Source organism: Pygoscelis adeliae, unplaced genomic scaffold (genome assembly GCF_000699105.1).
Source record: "Pygoscelis adeliae isolate BGI_AS28 unplaced genomic scaffold, ASM69910v1 Scaffold286, whole genome shotgun sequence".
NCBI lineage: Eukaryota > Metazoa > Chordata > Aves > Sphenisciformes > Spheniscidae > Pygoscelis > Pygoscelis adeliae.
Window position 1 is genome coordinate 3,522,979 of NW_008825076.1, and position 17,224 is coordinate 3,540,202.

Below are 17,224 nucleotides of genomic sequence, written 5' to 3' on the forward strand. Positions count from 1 at the left end.
TGTGTGTGTGTGTGTGCGCGCGCGCGCGCGTGTGCCTGTGCGAGTGCGTGTGTGTCTGTGTGTGTGCGAATACCAGATTTCCTTCCATCCAAACCTCCCTGTCCTCTCCCATATCACTCACTGCCTGGCATCTGACAGCACGGAACCTGCAGCGCTCCGCGCACACACACGCACGCACACACACACCACGCACACCCGGGCACCGCTCCGCCATACAGCTCTGCGAGGAGGAGGAGGAGAGGAGAGGAAAGGGAGGAAGCAGCCAGCCCCACAGTCTTTCCAGAGCTGCCTTTTTAATATATACATATCTATTTTGTTATTTATTTATTACCGTTCTCTGGCACTGTGGGCGCCTTTCATTTGCTCCTGAGCTTGGATGTCTGAATCAAAGCAAAGCAAGTGTTGCAACAGTTAAAAAAAAAAAAAAAAAGCCAACCAAAAAAAAAAGAGAGAGAGAGAAAGAAAGAAACCTAGATCTCTAAAATAAAATAAAAACCAAACAGGTTCCTATCAGTGAAGTGGAAAGGAGGGGGGCAGGGGAGGCTTGAGGGGGGTGTTGGGGAAAGCAGCTGAGAGGCAGAGGCAGAGGAACACGACTCAGGAGCGTCTCAGGGCTCTCGGATCTGGGGACAGAAGTGAGATTGGAGAAAGTAGAGCGATGCCAAGGAGGAAACAGCAAGCACCCAAACGGGCTGCAGGTAAGGAGAAGCCATCCACTTACACAGCCTCTGTCTCTCCACTCCTTCCACTCCTACCCCCCATCTTTATTATTATTTAGGGTCACCCTTGCTTTTCCGGGCTGGATCTTTATTTATTTACCCACCTCCCCCTCCCTTTCCCTTCGTAACTCTGCGAGCCAGTTTCATTCCTTATTGCCAAGATCTTTACTCTGACATGGGCTGTCCCCTTCCACCCTCCCGCCGCTCCCACCGCGCTCCGTCCCCGCTGCCTCCTGCTCCGAGCTCCCATCCTGCCCTGGCTAAACTTTTCCCCCCAACTTTCTTCCACTCGGCTCCCCTTCTCCCCCGGCCCCTTTCCCTTACCGAACCGAAAGCAGCCTCCCATTTGCTTCCCGCTTTAGTCTTCCCCCCCCCTTCTGATTTTTTCCCCCCTCCTGGTGGTTTTTGTTTTTAAACCGTCTGTTTCGCGAAGTGGGTCGGTGTGTTTAATCTTTAATTTCGCCGTGTTTCTGGTGGCAGTGCTGGCCGGGTCTGCGTGTGTGAGTGTGTGTGAGTGTGTGTGAGTGTGTGAGTGTGTGCGCGCGCGTTGTGTATGCCTGAAATAGTACAGGGACTGTCTCTGCTGATGAACCCGGTGGGGAAGTTCAGCCTTTGATCATCAGTGGTGAAAATTGCAACAGGAAATAAAATGAAACGTTCTGACTGTTAGAAGACAATCCACATTTTCAAATCAAATCCTTCTTTTGTTTTGTAGCCGAGTTTATATATTTGCACACGCCAAATGGTTTTGCAATTTATTTTTTTTTTAAGAAGAAAATAGTTTGCAACTTTGGAAGTGTTTTGTTTTGTCGTTTGTAGGGTGTTCTTTTCCTTTTGGGGGCCAAGAAAAAGAAACAGATGAGTGGGCCTGTATAGTAAATCTTTTCAAAGAGTTTTCTTTCAGGCTGCTTAATTGCTTTTTATTTTTTTTTAATAGTGTGGTGGGGTTTTGTTTCTGGGAAGCGCAATATGGAAGTTCATTTTTCTTCTGCCAGACCCACCCACTGAAAAATCAGCTTTCCAGTTGATTGCCAGCTTTGATTTGACATTTGATTGATCACCTGTCATCTTGCTGCCTTTGATCTATTCATTCTTGATATATATCAATAAATCACTCACCATGGTAACCCAAGTGCCAATGACGTAAGGCTTGCCCTCTAGATTCTCTTAGCCAGACATGCACAATTATTATCTTGTTTGGCTTTTAATGTAGGCGGGTTTTTTCCCTTCTTTTTTTCTTTGTTTCCTTCATCAGGTTTGTTCTCTAAAGAAAACTAATATTTTATGGTTTTAGTTTAAAAACGGTTTACTAATTTTTCCTCCCCCTTCTGAATATTTTCTAGGTGTAGCATATTATATGTGGGACAAAATGTATGGGCAAGTTTAGTGGCATACTTGAATAAACTTTGCAAAGTAGTGCTTGGGATTCATTCAAAGGTAAACGTTAGAACTGGGACGTGCAGAACTTTTGTAAACTTACATATTTTGCCGTATTCATATAGGTGTAGGACAATGGTATGCAGGCAGAGTCTTTTGGGACGTGACCAATGAATGTACTTATGCAGGTTGCTAGTATGATTCCTGGCAAGCAAAGGTCGCCTTTAACCATAAATAATAGTTAAGCCAGAAATGCATATATATAGGTATTCGGAAGAACTCTCTGATGAGTTGCTATTATTGTTTTATTCACAAAGAGGTTATAGCTGAATAAGACATTAACGTTTTCAACTTGCAGGATAAATAGCTATTTTTTCATGGATGCTGATCATCACAATGACAGTGCTAGAATTGCTCCTTTTTTCTCTCTGTCAGGAGTATGAGGCTTCATTTTATTTTGTTTTCAAAGTAGAATTTTCACTTGGAATGTGTGTAGTATCTTTTTGTAGAAGGGGCACACTGTTCTTTTTTAGAAACATAGGCTACAGAGTAAGTAAATTTTTTGCGAGCAAAGCCCATGCTGTTGTTTCCCGGGATTTCCCTGCTGAGAATACAGTAAGATATGTTTTTATCCAGAACGCTACGGTATTTCTGAGAATCTTAATGATGAGGTAGAAATTTGAATGGCCACAATAACATCTCTCCTTTCTTATTCTCCTTATAAAATGTGCATTGCTCTTTAGTGGTGCATTTCTTTGATTATATTTGTCCTCAGATCAGTGTTATTTCAGGTGAGCAAAATACTGCAAATGCAGTCCAGTTTCATCCAGCATAACTTATTTGAAGGAGGTTTATACATTTGCAGTAGTTCTGCTCTGAAGTTGTATTTGTGCGTTTGGGGGGGGTAGAGAGGGTTTCAAAGAGCAGACGTGCCTGTTGTATATAGTTCTTAAAACTGACTTTCATTTTCAGGGATAGTACTGAGGTTCTGTTTTGTATGGTGAAAAATACCTCAAAGTGACAGTAGACAGACTGTGCAATAAGAAATGAATCACTCATCAAGGCTGATAGCAAAGCTCCTTATTCCTTTTATTTAAAGGAGTTAATACATTATATATTACTTAATTTTCACTTTTATTTATTTTTAGTTGTACAAGTTCAAAGGTATCAGTTGCACTGCATTTTGTCTTGATGGCAGCAGAGATATTGAAGAGAAGTTTGCAACTTTTAGCTTCTTTAGATAGTTCACCTTCAACGGAAGAAAAATGATAAGCCTTATGATTCTGGACATGCCTGCTTTTGTCATTGCTTAAAATTAAATACTATGCACAACTGTAAATAATTACTACCATGCACTGACTTTGAAAGCAGGTCTCTAGTTTGATTAATGAATAATGTAAAGGTTAGAGAGAACCAGCGAGTGAATCAGAAGTGAAGTCCTGCTGCTAGATGAAAATCTATCTAGAGAAATATACATGGCAATTTTGTCCTTTTCTATTATTAATTTTAAGCCTTGTATTCCTAAGAAATATATTACAGACCATTGTACTGAAACAAGGTAGTGTAATTGGATAAATGGGGCACTATTTATGTTTGATGATGGGTATTTTTGATCTCAAATTACACTTTTAAAGACACTTTATTTCACATCAGCACCGAAACTATGTCAAATGCATTTTGATCTTTCCAGGGCCGAATCTTTTCTGAATCGCCATTCCATTTTGAGATCGTCATTTCCATTTCGATAATCCTTGAAGCACACAGTTACAGCTCTTTCTATCAGTGCCTGCTTTAGTATCATACTTCTGTTTACAATAAACAACCCATTTGTGTTGTAGCTTTCACCCAAATGAATCGCAGAGGGCTTTACAAACTGTGGGCCTAATTCTTCTTTTGCTCAGGTGCAAATCAAAAATAGCTTTACTAGCAGCGTCAGTGCAGTTGCAATGAGTACTGTCTGCTCCTGCGAGTAAGAAGAGACTCAGGCCCAGAAAGTACTTCATCCTTCAATGAAATGCAGCCACCTCTGGGGTAGAAGTCTTGTAACGATTCCATAACAAATGGTAATATATTAACAGAAGGGTGGAAAAAGGGTGGGAGCAAAGCAGAATTGCTATTCAGATTTTATTCCTAGGGGTATGAAATAGCTTTCAAACACAATTTCACTGGATTAAACTCTCCTTTCCCATGCAGCTTGTTTAAATGTGCATATTTTGTTTTGTGATCATGAATTGCTAGTTTGCTTTTTTAAAGCCTGCAAAGAGGAATCTGGACTTAACACCTTTTCCGGCTGCAATTTTGTGTTTCTTCTTTTCTTTCTCTCCCAGCTCCAATAGGCTATCTAAGAACCAAAGCTCTGGAAAAGTACAGCAGAAACAAATATCAGTCACATTTATTTTGTTTATTGGAGCTGTAGAATAACACAGTTTTGTTTTTGGAAGAGTCCTCACAGAGCAGCAAACAGAAGACGGTTAGCAGTCAGTACTTTAAAGCTGCAGTTTGCACCTTAGTAGTAAAAGGTTATTTAAAATAGAAACATATTTAGAAAGTGAAATTCCGCTTCTTCAGAGAGCAGAGTAAATGACCGGCTAGGTCTGAGATGTATATTTCTGTGATGAAAGGAAGCGAGATATATGTGTATTAATAACCAAGAGCGTTATGGCTTTTCGAGTGTTATTTGTATCCTTTATTATAGGGGCAATAGAAGCAGGTTCCAAGCAAGCAGTTCTGAATGAAACTGTAGAAATGGCAGCACTGCTTTGTTTAAACATCCTCCAGAAAAGCAAGTGCACATCAAAACCACCTAAATAGCTCACGCCTCAGAACCTTTCAGTTACTGTGCACATCACGATGCTGACACATGACAAAAAAGCCAAGGTGTTCGCAAACAAGAGGAGCCTTTAAATCCTGGTTAATTAAATATATTCCAAAATAGGTACTTTTGGAACTAAAGAGGCACCAAAATTAGTCGCCATCTGCGTTAAATTCTGGAATCGGCTACTAAGCCCAAAGCTGCTATGTAATTTTTTCCCATGTCAAAACTCAGGCCTGAATGGGACAATTCTAAATCACGCTCGTTTCAGTTACTGTTTCCTTATTTCAATTTTACTCTCACATATCAAAGCACAGTATAGTATCACTATGTAAAGAGTTGGACTCACCAAGAGTTCAGCCCCTGTGACTGTGATATCAAAGATGTTTCCATCAGTAAATGGCACAATTTTATAGCACTTTTAAAAACATGTTCATTGTCAGAAATTCTTTTGCATAAATGCTCTCCCTCTTCTGTGCTCTCTAATCGAAAAGCCCATTTTCTTCAAAACGGCAGGATTTTGGTATTTTCTCCCGGCACTTTCTCCTCCTGATTTTTGCTCTCATTAGTAGCACCCACCTCAAGTAACTGTTTCCCCTAGAAGAGGACGCTGGAGTTCCTATGTAGCACGGGGCCAGGGTGAGCCTTTCTGCCGTCATTTTACTTCCCATCCCGATGAGGACATCACTCCCAGAGAGCAACTCCAGACTCATGGAAAAAAAAAAAGCTGTCAGTTGCTGTGGCGGCAATTCCCAACTTAGCAGCAGCAGAGGGAATGGAACTGTACTCTATCAATTACAGTTGGAACCAGAGGCTGAACACTTATTGTGTTAAGCTATTGTGCAGATCTTAAGAGCTCAAATGTAAAAAAAATATCATGTCAGCTAGTGGAGGGGAGAATCAGGCCTGGTTCTTCTACTGGATGACATATTATTAGCAAATGCAAAGTAAAATGATTCAAATTCTCTGTAATGCCTCTCGGGTTGAGACATGTGTGTACCATATTATGCCTTAAAAAAGGGGGATCCTACTGACTTTACCACTAAAATAAGCCTTTGTTTTTCCCTTTTCTCTGCAAAATGAAAATATTTGTGAAGTTTTACCTCTGAAGCGTGCTCATGCAAGCAGAGAGACATTTTCATCTGTCTCCGGAATCTGATACAAGAGTCAATTGGAAACACATTACACTCAGCTGAAGTCTTACATTTCATTCATGCAAGAGCAGTGATTTTTCATTACCTATTTAATTACAATAATTTACATGAGAGTGGGTCCAGTTCTGCAGCTCTTACTCAGCACTTTGCTTCAATGGGTAACTGGCCTGTGTAAAGACTGTCTATGTAAGACTGGGCTGTTTAGCTGCAAAATTAAATATACATGTTTCTTTACTAATGTTTTGCCTCTGAAGAGGGACCAGATTCTACCATTAAGCTTTAAATCTAGGGAGAGTTCTGCTTGTAACTTGTGTTACTAGTGGTTGCATGCTATTCTTTTCTAAAGTCTGTAAGACTGAGATATTTTGCTTGCTCAGCTAACTTCGCTTCTCAAACAGGTTTCCATTCTCTGTGTTAATTATCGAACGCTGTTTCTTGATACCCGTAGATTATATGGTCTTTTAAAGAATCCTTTTTTAACGTGCAGTGTTACGTTGTGCACATGAGCAGCAGCTCTCAAGTAAATGCATGAAGATGGTTTTGCAAATCGGAAGCCTAAAAGTTCTGTGTAGTTTTAGGGACTAAAATCAGTTCTTTCTCATTAAGGTGACCTCTCACTTGAGGCTGTTGCATCGTGGCACCGAGTCATTTTTACCATGTTATAATAACGGCTTCTGCAACTCAGAAGTGCCTTGACAGCGAACGGTGTATTTTTTAAGGTTTCAAGGAGAAACGCATCATAGAAGCATACTGTTTCCCATTAGATTTACACATCCCTTTTTAACTGTTGCTGGCTTTTCATCAGTTACCTTGTGAGGTTTTTCAGGCAAAAAGAAGTAGAAAAACTGGTCTTATGATCTAAGCGTTGCATTAAGTGTTTCATTTAGGAAAATGAAGAGAATCTTTGTTTCCCTAAAATAAATGTTTTCCCCTTTGCCCTAGGAAAAAGAAAGTCACAACAATAGCTTCAAAATGACAAGATTAGATTGTGAAAAATACGTAGTTTATAATGTGCAGTACCCGATGGTCCCAAGTATTGGTAAAATTCCACAGTTAAATAGAACAAACAGTCCTAAATGTATTGGAAATAGATCCTCTTCAGGTATGCAGACATACATACCTGCGAAAAGGAGAGACAAGCGCCTGCCTGGGAGAGAGATGCGCCGTTCTTACTGATACAAGCTGGAAAGCTCAGTTGTTTAGAGCAGTTTTTGATTATTCCATTGATATTTGCCCAAATGTTAAAATTCCTGTGATGTTAGGAGCTGTGTCCACTGAAAGTCCTTTGTTAGTGTTTATTTTCTTTAAACCCCCAGCTCCTGGAGTCTGGTGATTATGCAAGTGCCCAATGTGCATTTTAAAAGGAAAATTTATTTTAAACTCCTTGCTATGGAGAACTAAGGAGCTTGAAAACATGCAGCCTAAGAGTTCTTATGCCAGAAGAAAAATGCCATGATTCCCAAAGTGACTGTTTTTAACATCTCATAATTTTCAGCTAGTCTCATGATTTTTGAGGGTGTGCTTCATGGTTTATGAATAAAGAAGGTTGGCAATATTGCTTTTGACTTATTCTGGTGATGAACTGGTGTATGTGTCTGCATATATAATTATATACATACACACACAGAGTACCAGTAAACAAAATACATAACATAATGATGGAGTGGAGTTACATGAATAGTAGCTCTGAATTTGTATTGCTATAAACAAAGCAGTTTTGAGGGATCAGACCATCAGTTCTTGAGGAGTGGCTTTCAATTGAAGTTTTGAGGAGATTGTTTTTAGTGGCAATTGAATCTAGAAGGTTAATAGCCAGTAACTGTTCTTTAAAGCCTAAACACTTGCAAGACCTACGAGGAATGCACAGCCTGCCTTTTTTCAGATATAATCAGTCTCAACTTTATTGAAAAAAAAATTTACAACTAGCAACATTAATGCTGTATTTTTATTGTATTAATGCAAATGAGATTCTGACTTCTTTCTTTCATCTCCGTGGCTTGTATCTATTATAGCTGTATCTTATTGCTTTCTGTGTCTTTTCTCCCTGCATTCTGTAAACTGCTATCGTCTAATGATACTGAGGCTCATTAAAGTTACTCACAATGCTAAAGAGACTATGGGAAGCATCCTTAGCTCTAGATGGCTATAGAAAAGCAAAACTACTGAGCATACAGGGAAAAGTAATCCAGATCAACCCTTCCATTCCCATTTTGGGAAACTCTTAAAATTGATAGGTCAAACAGGAAGAAAAAACTTGCATGAAGGACTGTGTACTGGAAAGACCGGGTCATTTTTAATACACATCCGTACCTGACAAAGATGAAAAGCAATGAAGTTTTAAGGAGCTTTCTGGCTCTTCCTGCATCTCTCTCAAAAGACTCATTTAATTGAAAAGCCCGTTGTGCTTGTTTTTATGCATGTAAAAGAGAAAAGGGGCAATTTTGCACAAGGCCTAATATTCCAGCACAATATAATCAGAACTTTTTCTGGTTGCTTTCTGTTCATATAAAATTAAGATCCACTTATCTTACATTGTAGTAAATCTCATTCAATACTGCTTTCATAACTTAAAAAATGCTGTTAAATATTCCCAGAGCAACATTGCTCAAGTGATATTTGGTCTGTTTATGTGAAATCAGTGCAGAATTTCTACTGATAAAGGAGAAGCACACTGTTCTTGTTTTTAATGAAAATACTTTAATTCTCTTGAATAGCTTAATAGCAAAGGTTTTTTCTATTGAAACTCTGCTTAGAGATTGGAAGGAAAATCTGCACATTAGTGCAGTTCGGTATGTGCAGACAACAAACCTATTTCTATCACTCACCCTCCACTTGGACAGAAGTAATTTTTTTTTGGTAGAAAGATTTTACTCTGAATTTTCCACATACAAATAATTTTCTGTGAATTACATTGGGAATCACCACCACAATTCATAAGGCCAGCAATTTTCTTTGTACATCTAGGAAGAACTCATTTACTTCCTGCAGCATGAGTGGACTTCACAGAAAAGAGCTGGATCTTTTCATGATGTACAGTTTTGTATCAAAGAAACATAACCTTATGCTAGCTGGTATATTGGTCTACCAAAATTAATTTTTTTATGTGTCTTTCAGCCATGTCATAACATTTATAAGCACAGTGCAAGTAGCATTAAATTAACATGTGAAAGGTGAAAGAAGCTAAGTAGTTATATTGATCATCTGTAGCATTAAATGCTAAAAAAATTAAAAGCTTTCTAGTGCTTTTGATTAGCTGCATGGTTCCTGCTCGTATATGTGTGCTTTGTTAGGAAGTGGAGTAATATTTCTTCACACTTAGCACATTTCTTCCAAGGTTTTCTTACTAATGCTATGTACTCCTCAGAATAACCCCAGTGAAGTAGAATATTTTTTCCCCGTTTTACGGAAAGGCAAATTGAAGCCAGAAGGTATTAGCTGATTTGCTCAAGGTCAAACAGCATTTGCTCCTAATTCCCTGCCCTAGGTACTAGATCACATTTCTATCAGCACACTTCCAGGGGAGAAAGCTGGGCTGGAGGCTCAAGGCAACCACATGCCTGCTGCTGGGGTGAGAAGAGGGAGCAGCCCACCTCCCCAGATTCCAGCACGGGGAATCGGCTGTGGAGGGGAGCTGGAAAGGCAGTTTCATCCCTTCTGTGCAATTCCCTGTGGTGGAGGAGGCGGCACTTTGCTCATGTCCAGGAGCTTCCAAAAGTGGAAGGACTTGCAGTCAAAGAAAGCAGAGCTCTGTTAACTCTGTTAACAAGCCAAGGGAGCTTTACTAGGCAACAGTTTTAAACAGAATAATTTAAGTTCTTTAACTTCCCTAAATTATCCTCAGATGCATTTTTGGTCAGTGATAAGTTTCAGGACCAGAGAATTTGGTTATGGTTACTTTTCCCCCCATATACTGTTCTACATTTCTTTGTCAGACCTGGCATCTAGCTTTGTATGTCTGAGAGTATACAATGCATTGCCCTAAGAAATACGAAAAACCTCGTCTAGTTGTAACTAAACAGGACATACACATTTTCCTCCACCCAGACTGCCAGAGGTGGTTGGAAATCTCTGGTAATAAAGTTTGAGGCTCCCATTTTTGTAAGTCAGCTTCTAATGTTAAGAGACTAAATCCTTACCTGGGCATCTAAAGAGAGACCTGAATTTTCAAAAGCTTTTAGCACCAAGCAGTTCCCATGGACCTTCCTCAGTTCCCTCTCTGGGGCAAACAGGAACTGTTAAGCCTCGATCAAGGGCAGCATTGTTTTTCTGAAGTGGAGATGTATGTATTGCCTATAGAAGAAATATGATGCAAGTAATAGCCTATGGATTCATTAAGGATTGTTTATGTTTATTTTCTCACCATATTACCTTTCAGGAATGGTCGTTTCAGCCATTATATTGACAGGAACTCAGAATAAATCTTAGGTAATATAGGGCTAATCTGCCATACCTGGGAGACCACCTGCTACCCTCTCGAACAGAGGCCAGATCGTTCGTTGCTGAATCACCAGGTAGGGCTTTCTTCTCTGGAGCTGGGGACTTGGGAAGCTCTCCAATGGCTCCTTTTCATGTGGAAATTAATGCTTGCCTCTATTTCTGAATAGTAGGTTATTAGAGTTCGTATGCAAATTCCCAGGATGGGAATTTGTCTCTCTTCGATAATTGATATAATACTATATATTTTTAGTGGTCCAAAGTCCTTGAGCTTGAGCCTTGTATCTGTAATTTATGTTTATTTCTTACTGTTATTAACTGTAATTTAGTTGTTGATGCCTTTCATTGCCTTAGATTGAAGGGAGCGTCTCTATCCCATTGCCCCTCCACAAACAGTGCCCTTTTAGGGTTCCTTATCCTGTATCCTTGCCCAGACATTTCCTAGCCTGTCAAATACTGTCATTTTATTCCTTACAGATCATTCACAGTACATCTCCTGTTGCACACACAAATAAGGAACAAATGCAATCAGGATGCATCATCGTTTAGCATAACAAATAAAAGCCGATCTGTGGAGATTTCCCTTAAAGCATCTCTTAATATGTATTGTCAAAATGTCTGAAGATGTCTTTTACTTGTAAGCGTTTAATTATTTGTGACAATTAAACTAATATTCAGAGCAGGAAAAAAATGAGGTTATTAAATATTTTCTCTTGTCAAAAGCTAACAAAATGTCACCTGACATAGCAAACTCCTTCAATTTTGTATTTCAAACATACCTTATAACTGGAAAAGCACTTGAACAAAATTACAGGGCCTCATTTCACAATTTGGATCCACAAATGGATTTTGTATTGAATTTGAGGAAATTGTGTTTTAAAGACCAGACCAAAATTTAAAGGCACATCATTAAAGTGTATATCAGTAATGAGCAGCTGAATACTTGATGATTAAAAAGGAGTTCTTATCAATTTTTAAGTCTGCACTGAAATTTAAGGCCAAGGGCCCCTCTGACTGAATCAGGGACTCAGACCTGGGTTTTGTAGCCTCAGCCAGTTACTGTTTTACTTGTGCATGAGAAAAAACAGCTCAAATAACACAGACCAAGTCATCAACCTTTTCTGTGTTCAGAATTATAGATGTTTTTGTTGTTTTTGTCTGATGATCCCTCTAGCTGGATGGATTGTTTGAACCAGAGAGGCAACGTGCTATGGATGGGGCAGAACAAGTAGCCAGCATTGTTGCCCAGGGCTCAGCACCTTCACCTGCCTGGCAGCCCTTTAATGAACTTCAAAAGTTCAGCTATGTGATAACAAAAAGGGGAAAAAAAACAGGGAAGATCTTGAAAAAATCAGAAAACCAATGGAGGCCTTGGAAGCGCTCTTGTATGGATGCTGCAGTACTGCATAGCCCCGGGCATGGCAAAAATAACATCTATATTATAGGTGCAACAGTTCCTGTAGTCCAGAGTGTTTGGGGTTTTCTGTTGAGAGGCTTGATTTCTACTGGTTCTAATGTTTCCAGTTCTGAGCTGCTGAGAGCAACCATTTCCATTATCAAAATCTGTGTTTCCTTTCTTAAAATGTTCTTCCTGAAATTTAGGGTGGGATGTTATTTGGCAAAAAATTAAAAGACATACATCAGGGTGTATTTCAAAGCTGTGGGACCACTGTGCTTTCTGGCAGTGACGTGAACATTTTTCAGAGATATCTTCTGCTTTCCCTGAGAAAATCCACCCAAATTTGTCTGACTTACGAAGTCTAAAAGTTGCTGTTGCCAAAGAATTTTTAGAAGGTGACACAGCATTCTCTGATGTGCCATCTCCACCACGCATGCTCTGTTCTCGGTTTCTCTTTTTCAATTACATTCCCTTAAAATACGTTTTAGCTGGGGCTAAGTAGGACAATTGCTTTCCCTGCTGCAGGGACAGCGATGGGTCTGAGCAGTCAAAGGAGAATGAGGAAATGGTCTGTATTATGTGTTTAGCTGGAGCCCAGGCCCTGAGATGGGAAGCAGGCAAATTTAGGAAGCAGAACATGGACAAGCAGGGGTAAGGACAGGAGCAGAGAGCATAACGTTATCTGTAGAAAACGGTGGTAAAAACGTATACTTGACTCCATTGCCCGGTCAGTGTAGAGCATGATATTCAGCATTAGCTCTTGCAGTGAATGCACCTAACAGTTTCTGTCTAGATTAAGACCTGGATGGAAATAAGTATGGTTCCACATGTGCAGTTCCTAGCTTTCCTCAGCTTGCTTTTTCAAAAGCCTGGCTGGGCCCTGGCTTCATCGCGGGCAGTGGATGGACGTGTGCAGGAAATTAATCTGCCTCAGCTGGGAAAAAAGGTACCATCTGTAGGGCCGCTGCTGGGTTTGTGGTGGGAGCGCAGGGTCTGAGGAGCCTCCCGGCTGCGGCGGGGCCCGGCCTGGCGCTCCTGAGGTGGGCACTCAGCCCCAGGGGATCTCCTTCTGTGTGGAAAAAGTAGAAAAATTTACTTAAAATTTGCCAGAGTTGTGCCCCCCCGTCTGTTAAATGGCGGCAGCAATGTCCCATCCCTGAGACATGGTGCAGCCAGTTCAGGAGTGGTCGTGAGGCCGGTGCGAAACACCATCGAAATGAGGAAAATCCTGATTCCCTGCTAGGAGTCTGGAGGAGATGTGGGCAGCGAGGCTTGGGGCCACACCCTGACTGGCGAGAATTAAGCAGATGTATTGAAGAGTTCAGGCAGCACACTGAGAGGTTTGTGGAAGCCATGTAGAATGTATAATAATAATATATATAGTGCAGTTGCCGAGGTATCAGTGTGGCGAGCTGCGGGAGCTGCCTGGTCAGCAGGCTGGGGTGGCGCGGGGCCAGGGGGAGCGCGGTGCCGCAGGTAGGCCGGAACAAAGCGTGGAAATTACTGGCAGTTAAGAAGCTGTTGTACAAAAGTGAGCAGCTCGGAGAAAATACAAAGAATAATGCCAGGAGTTTCAACCACAGATATCTGTTTAGATAAAAAGGGCCTGTTAGTCTGAGATCTCTTCTCATGCCGCAACATGCAAATTGCGGAGGGCTGATCCCTGTGTCGCTGTGTGAGTAACTGCCATTTACTTCAGCAGGCACTGGCCCTTGCGCCTCTGACTTTTGTTTTACTTGGGGCAGGGGTTTTTATTTTATTTCATTTGCTGCCCCATGGGAGATATTTTAATAGAAATCGAATCTTTCTATCTGGAAGCCGGTGACAAAACTTGAACCAGGATCAGCAAGAGCGGAGCAGGTTGCTTTCAGGATATTGTACAGTTTTGTGTCACCTCCCAAATTTGTACATTAAATAACTAAAATCCTGAGAATGTTAATCTAGAAAACAGTCACCCTTGCATTACTCTTTCGCTGTTTCTATGAACTTATTAGAGATTTTATAAACTTGTGATTTGGGTTAAACAGAGGTAAATCATTTGGAGAAATATTTGCGGGGGGGCAGAGGGATGTTATGATGCCATCAACATCTGGGTTTCCACTTGTTTGGATTAGGGACATTATACCTTAATCATTCCCAAACATCTCTGCTAAAATCCCTTCTTTCATTTTTTATCACTTATGAGGTATAGCCAGGCAGGTTTTCAATTTGTGTGTGTGTTAGGGTAAAGTGCTGAAATTTGTTGTTAGAGTGAGTATACGAACAGTCTCATTTTTATATTTGTCCTCTTTCATTATAATTGTTTGGAAACATTTTGATTCAGTTAAAATGTACTATTTTCAATATACAAAGTATGTACAGGGGAACAAGGGAGCAATTATGAGTTTCTCCAAGGAAATAAGCATCTCTTAGCCATCATCCTACAACTGGGAAAGTTCTAATACATGACGTCTATATAATTTAACCTAATAATTTTTTTTTTTACAGTGATGTAATGGGAAGAGTGACCTGGACTTTGTAAAAGTTCCCCTACTTACTACAGATTCCCAAGGGCAATGTAACATTCTAGACAGTGTTTTATATGCCCTGATTAAAATGTAACATATTTTTGCATTTCCTGTGCAGTGACCTGTTAGTGCTCATAGACAGAACACTTAAAGAACAGTTACAAGGAGACATTTCCAAATGTGCCTAATATGGGCGAGTTTTTATAACATTCTTATTTCATTTGAAATTGCAGCTACAGCAGGAACCGTTCAGACGGCACATTGATTTAACTTTTTAATCCACTGTTTTGCTACGTCAAGTAAAATAAATGTTTGTTTTTAGCTCCGTTTTTTTGCATCGCTAAAACTCGTAACTACTTGCTTTAAGCTCGGGATTCTAAAGGGAGCTACATTATCTGAGATTTAAAGCTTGCTTTTTGTAGCTGCTTTCTCACAACTCCCCCAAGAAAAAAAAAAAGTACAACTTTAGCAAAAAGGGCTTTTATATCTCTATCAATTATAGAAACACCAGCTGCAGTAGATTACAAATGTGTTTGGCTGATTGTGATGTTGTGTGGGGAAAACTGTCACAAGGAGCTGGATTCTGTTCTCCCTGACACCACCGGGATGTCGCACAGCTCCCCGGGCTGCAGCCGGCACTTCTGTCAAAGCTGGAGTGGGCAAGAGCAGGATCCGGCTCTGAGATTGCCAAATTGCATGCTGCCAAATCTAGCTCTGTACTTGAGCGCACGTCCTGGCGCTAGGAAAAAATATGGAGCTGTTGAATGTGAACACAAGTGCTAACCGTGTGTCATTGTGTATGCATGTGTGTTTCTGTGAGCTGAAGCAAAAGCCACACCAATCCATCTGTAACCTAGACCAGAAACCTCTGGGGAGAATCACTCAGGTTATTGTTGTTCTTTATTTTTTATATCCAAGATATTTTTTAACTTTTACTTTCTTGAAGAGCAAAGTGGGGAGAAAAGGCACCACAGAACAAAAATTGTTTGACCAGCCCACAAAGGTAAAGTAGCTGGAAGTCATGACAAAAAGAAATACGATGTCAAGACAGCAATGCAAGATGGGCAATTTAGCATTTTTGGTGGTGTTGAGCTCAGGAAAAATTAATGTATGGAAGTGTGTGTGGGTCATATCACTCCACTAATATCCTGGGGTAAAAGGGTAGCAGCGTAAGGGCTTTCAGTTGGTTGCGTCTTGGTTACTCTTTCATTTATCTTATTGTGCTTTGGGTAGCTCTGGGAGGATGTGGTTGGGCCCTGGTTTATTTTAACAAAGAGAAACTGACATAGCAAAGTTCTGTGTGTACTTTACAGTGAAAATGCAATTTTCTATTTTCATTTAATCCCAGGAATGTTGGCATTTTCCAGGCTGTCAAACAAATGAGTCCACTGGAGGACAGTTAGATGTGTCTGTCTGGTTCATCTATCTAATCTACCTCATTTCTAATGTGCCCATCACCATGGTGTCTGGGCAGGAAGTATCTGCCCTGATTTTGCTTTTTGTCTTTATTGGCTGTGGTAACTTAATTGAATCCTAAGAGCTTTCACATTCATCTGCAAAAATAATAACAAAAACATTATCAGAATAATGATTCATTTTTGTACTCTTACTCAGAATTTCCCCTTTCTCTTCTGAGTGTATTTGGCTAGTTGATTATTGTTGCCTTACCTAGAAGAGGTTATATTTTAGAGGTGTTGCATTAAATTGGAGTTTTACCTGAGTCAGCAGTGACTCAAAACTTCATTTGGCATCTAAAGTGAATTCACTCATGTCTTCTAGCTTCCTTCTGCTTTTCTCTGCAGAAGCTGACTTCATTTACTAAGCCACCCAGTTAAGCAGCTGCATCTGTTCTGTGACCCTTTGCCATATAAAACATAGGTAAAGATAATAAAAAGTAATAGAAATTGTGGCTTCAAAAATTGTATCTTCATTTGGAAGCCCTGGTTGCTGTTAAATTTAATTACTTCTCTCTCTGCCATTTAGGTAAAAATGCATCATAAGATGTAAGTGAGCAGTTCTTCAAAAGCAGAAGCCTGAGGTCCATGCTAAGGGGAGAAAAAGTCCTGCTGTTGATTGGCTGTATCTGTGCACGCGGTTATCATGATCTGCATGCACACATGGGGAGAATGTGCTGCAGTGGGGCACTGTGGAGCTGCCAGCGTGCACAGTCATCCCGTCCGTGTGAGTGGTCACGGTAATTTTAGAAATGTGTCTGCTGGGCATGCAGTGGCATCTGCACGATTGTGTGCCACCTTCTGCTTTTGAAAAATGTGGCCTAACTAGTAATCAGTCTGCAGAAGTCAATAAACTCTTGTGTTGAAGAGGCCAAGTAACCAGCGTGGTGCTCACTAAGGAAAAGAGTTCACTGAAAATGCTGCAAATGTAGCTTTCTCAGCTATAATTGAATTTGATCTCAGCTGTACAGTTACATACAGCCCCTTTTCTACTCCTCTCCTATGTGTGTTGAAAGTGTCTTTATAAACCCACCCCTCAAAGTTAATTTCATTGAGAGCCAGACATTTCATACGTGACAGTGATTTCTAATCCCATCTGGACTGGCAGATCGCAGATTCCTAGCCCGTGGCCTCAGTATGTAACATGAGTTCACGCAAACACAGTAAACCATCGCTCTGGCTGTTTGGTTAGTCCTGGAGTGATCGAGTAAGAGATGGATTACTCTTTGCAAGATTTAATTTCATCTTCCGGGTATTTGCAGTGGACCGAAGTATGGACATGATTACATTTCACAGATTTTTGTGTGATTTAGAACAAAAATTATTAGCAGAGCTGCCTCAGCAAGGAATTTCTGATGTAATCTATAC

At 40.4% G+C, this 17,224-nt stretch overlaps 1 protein-coding gene across 1 annotated transcript in view; it reads left to right on the plus strand.

The window, feature by feature from the left end:
* The first annotated feature begins 491 nt into the window (after positions 1 to 491).
* TSHZ2 (teashirt zinc finger homeobox 2) overlaps positions 492 to 17,224 on the plus strand; it is a 225,547-nt gene continuing 208,814 nt past the window's right edge. The window contains exon 1 of the mRNA XM_009326756.1: positions 492 to 698. Coding sequence (XP_009325031.1) covers positions 659 to 698 — 40 coding nt within the window. The 5' untranslated portion in view covers positions 492 to 658. The remainder of the gene's footprint in view (positions 699 to 17,224) is intronic.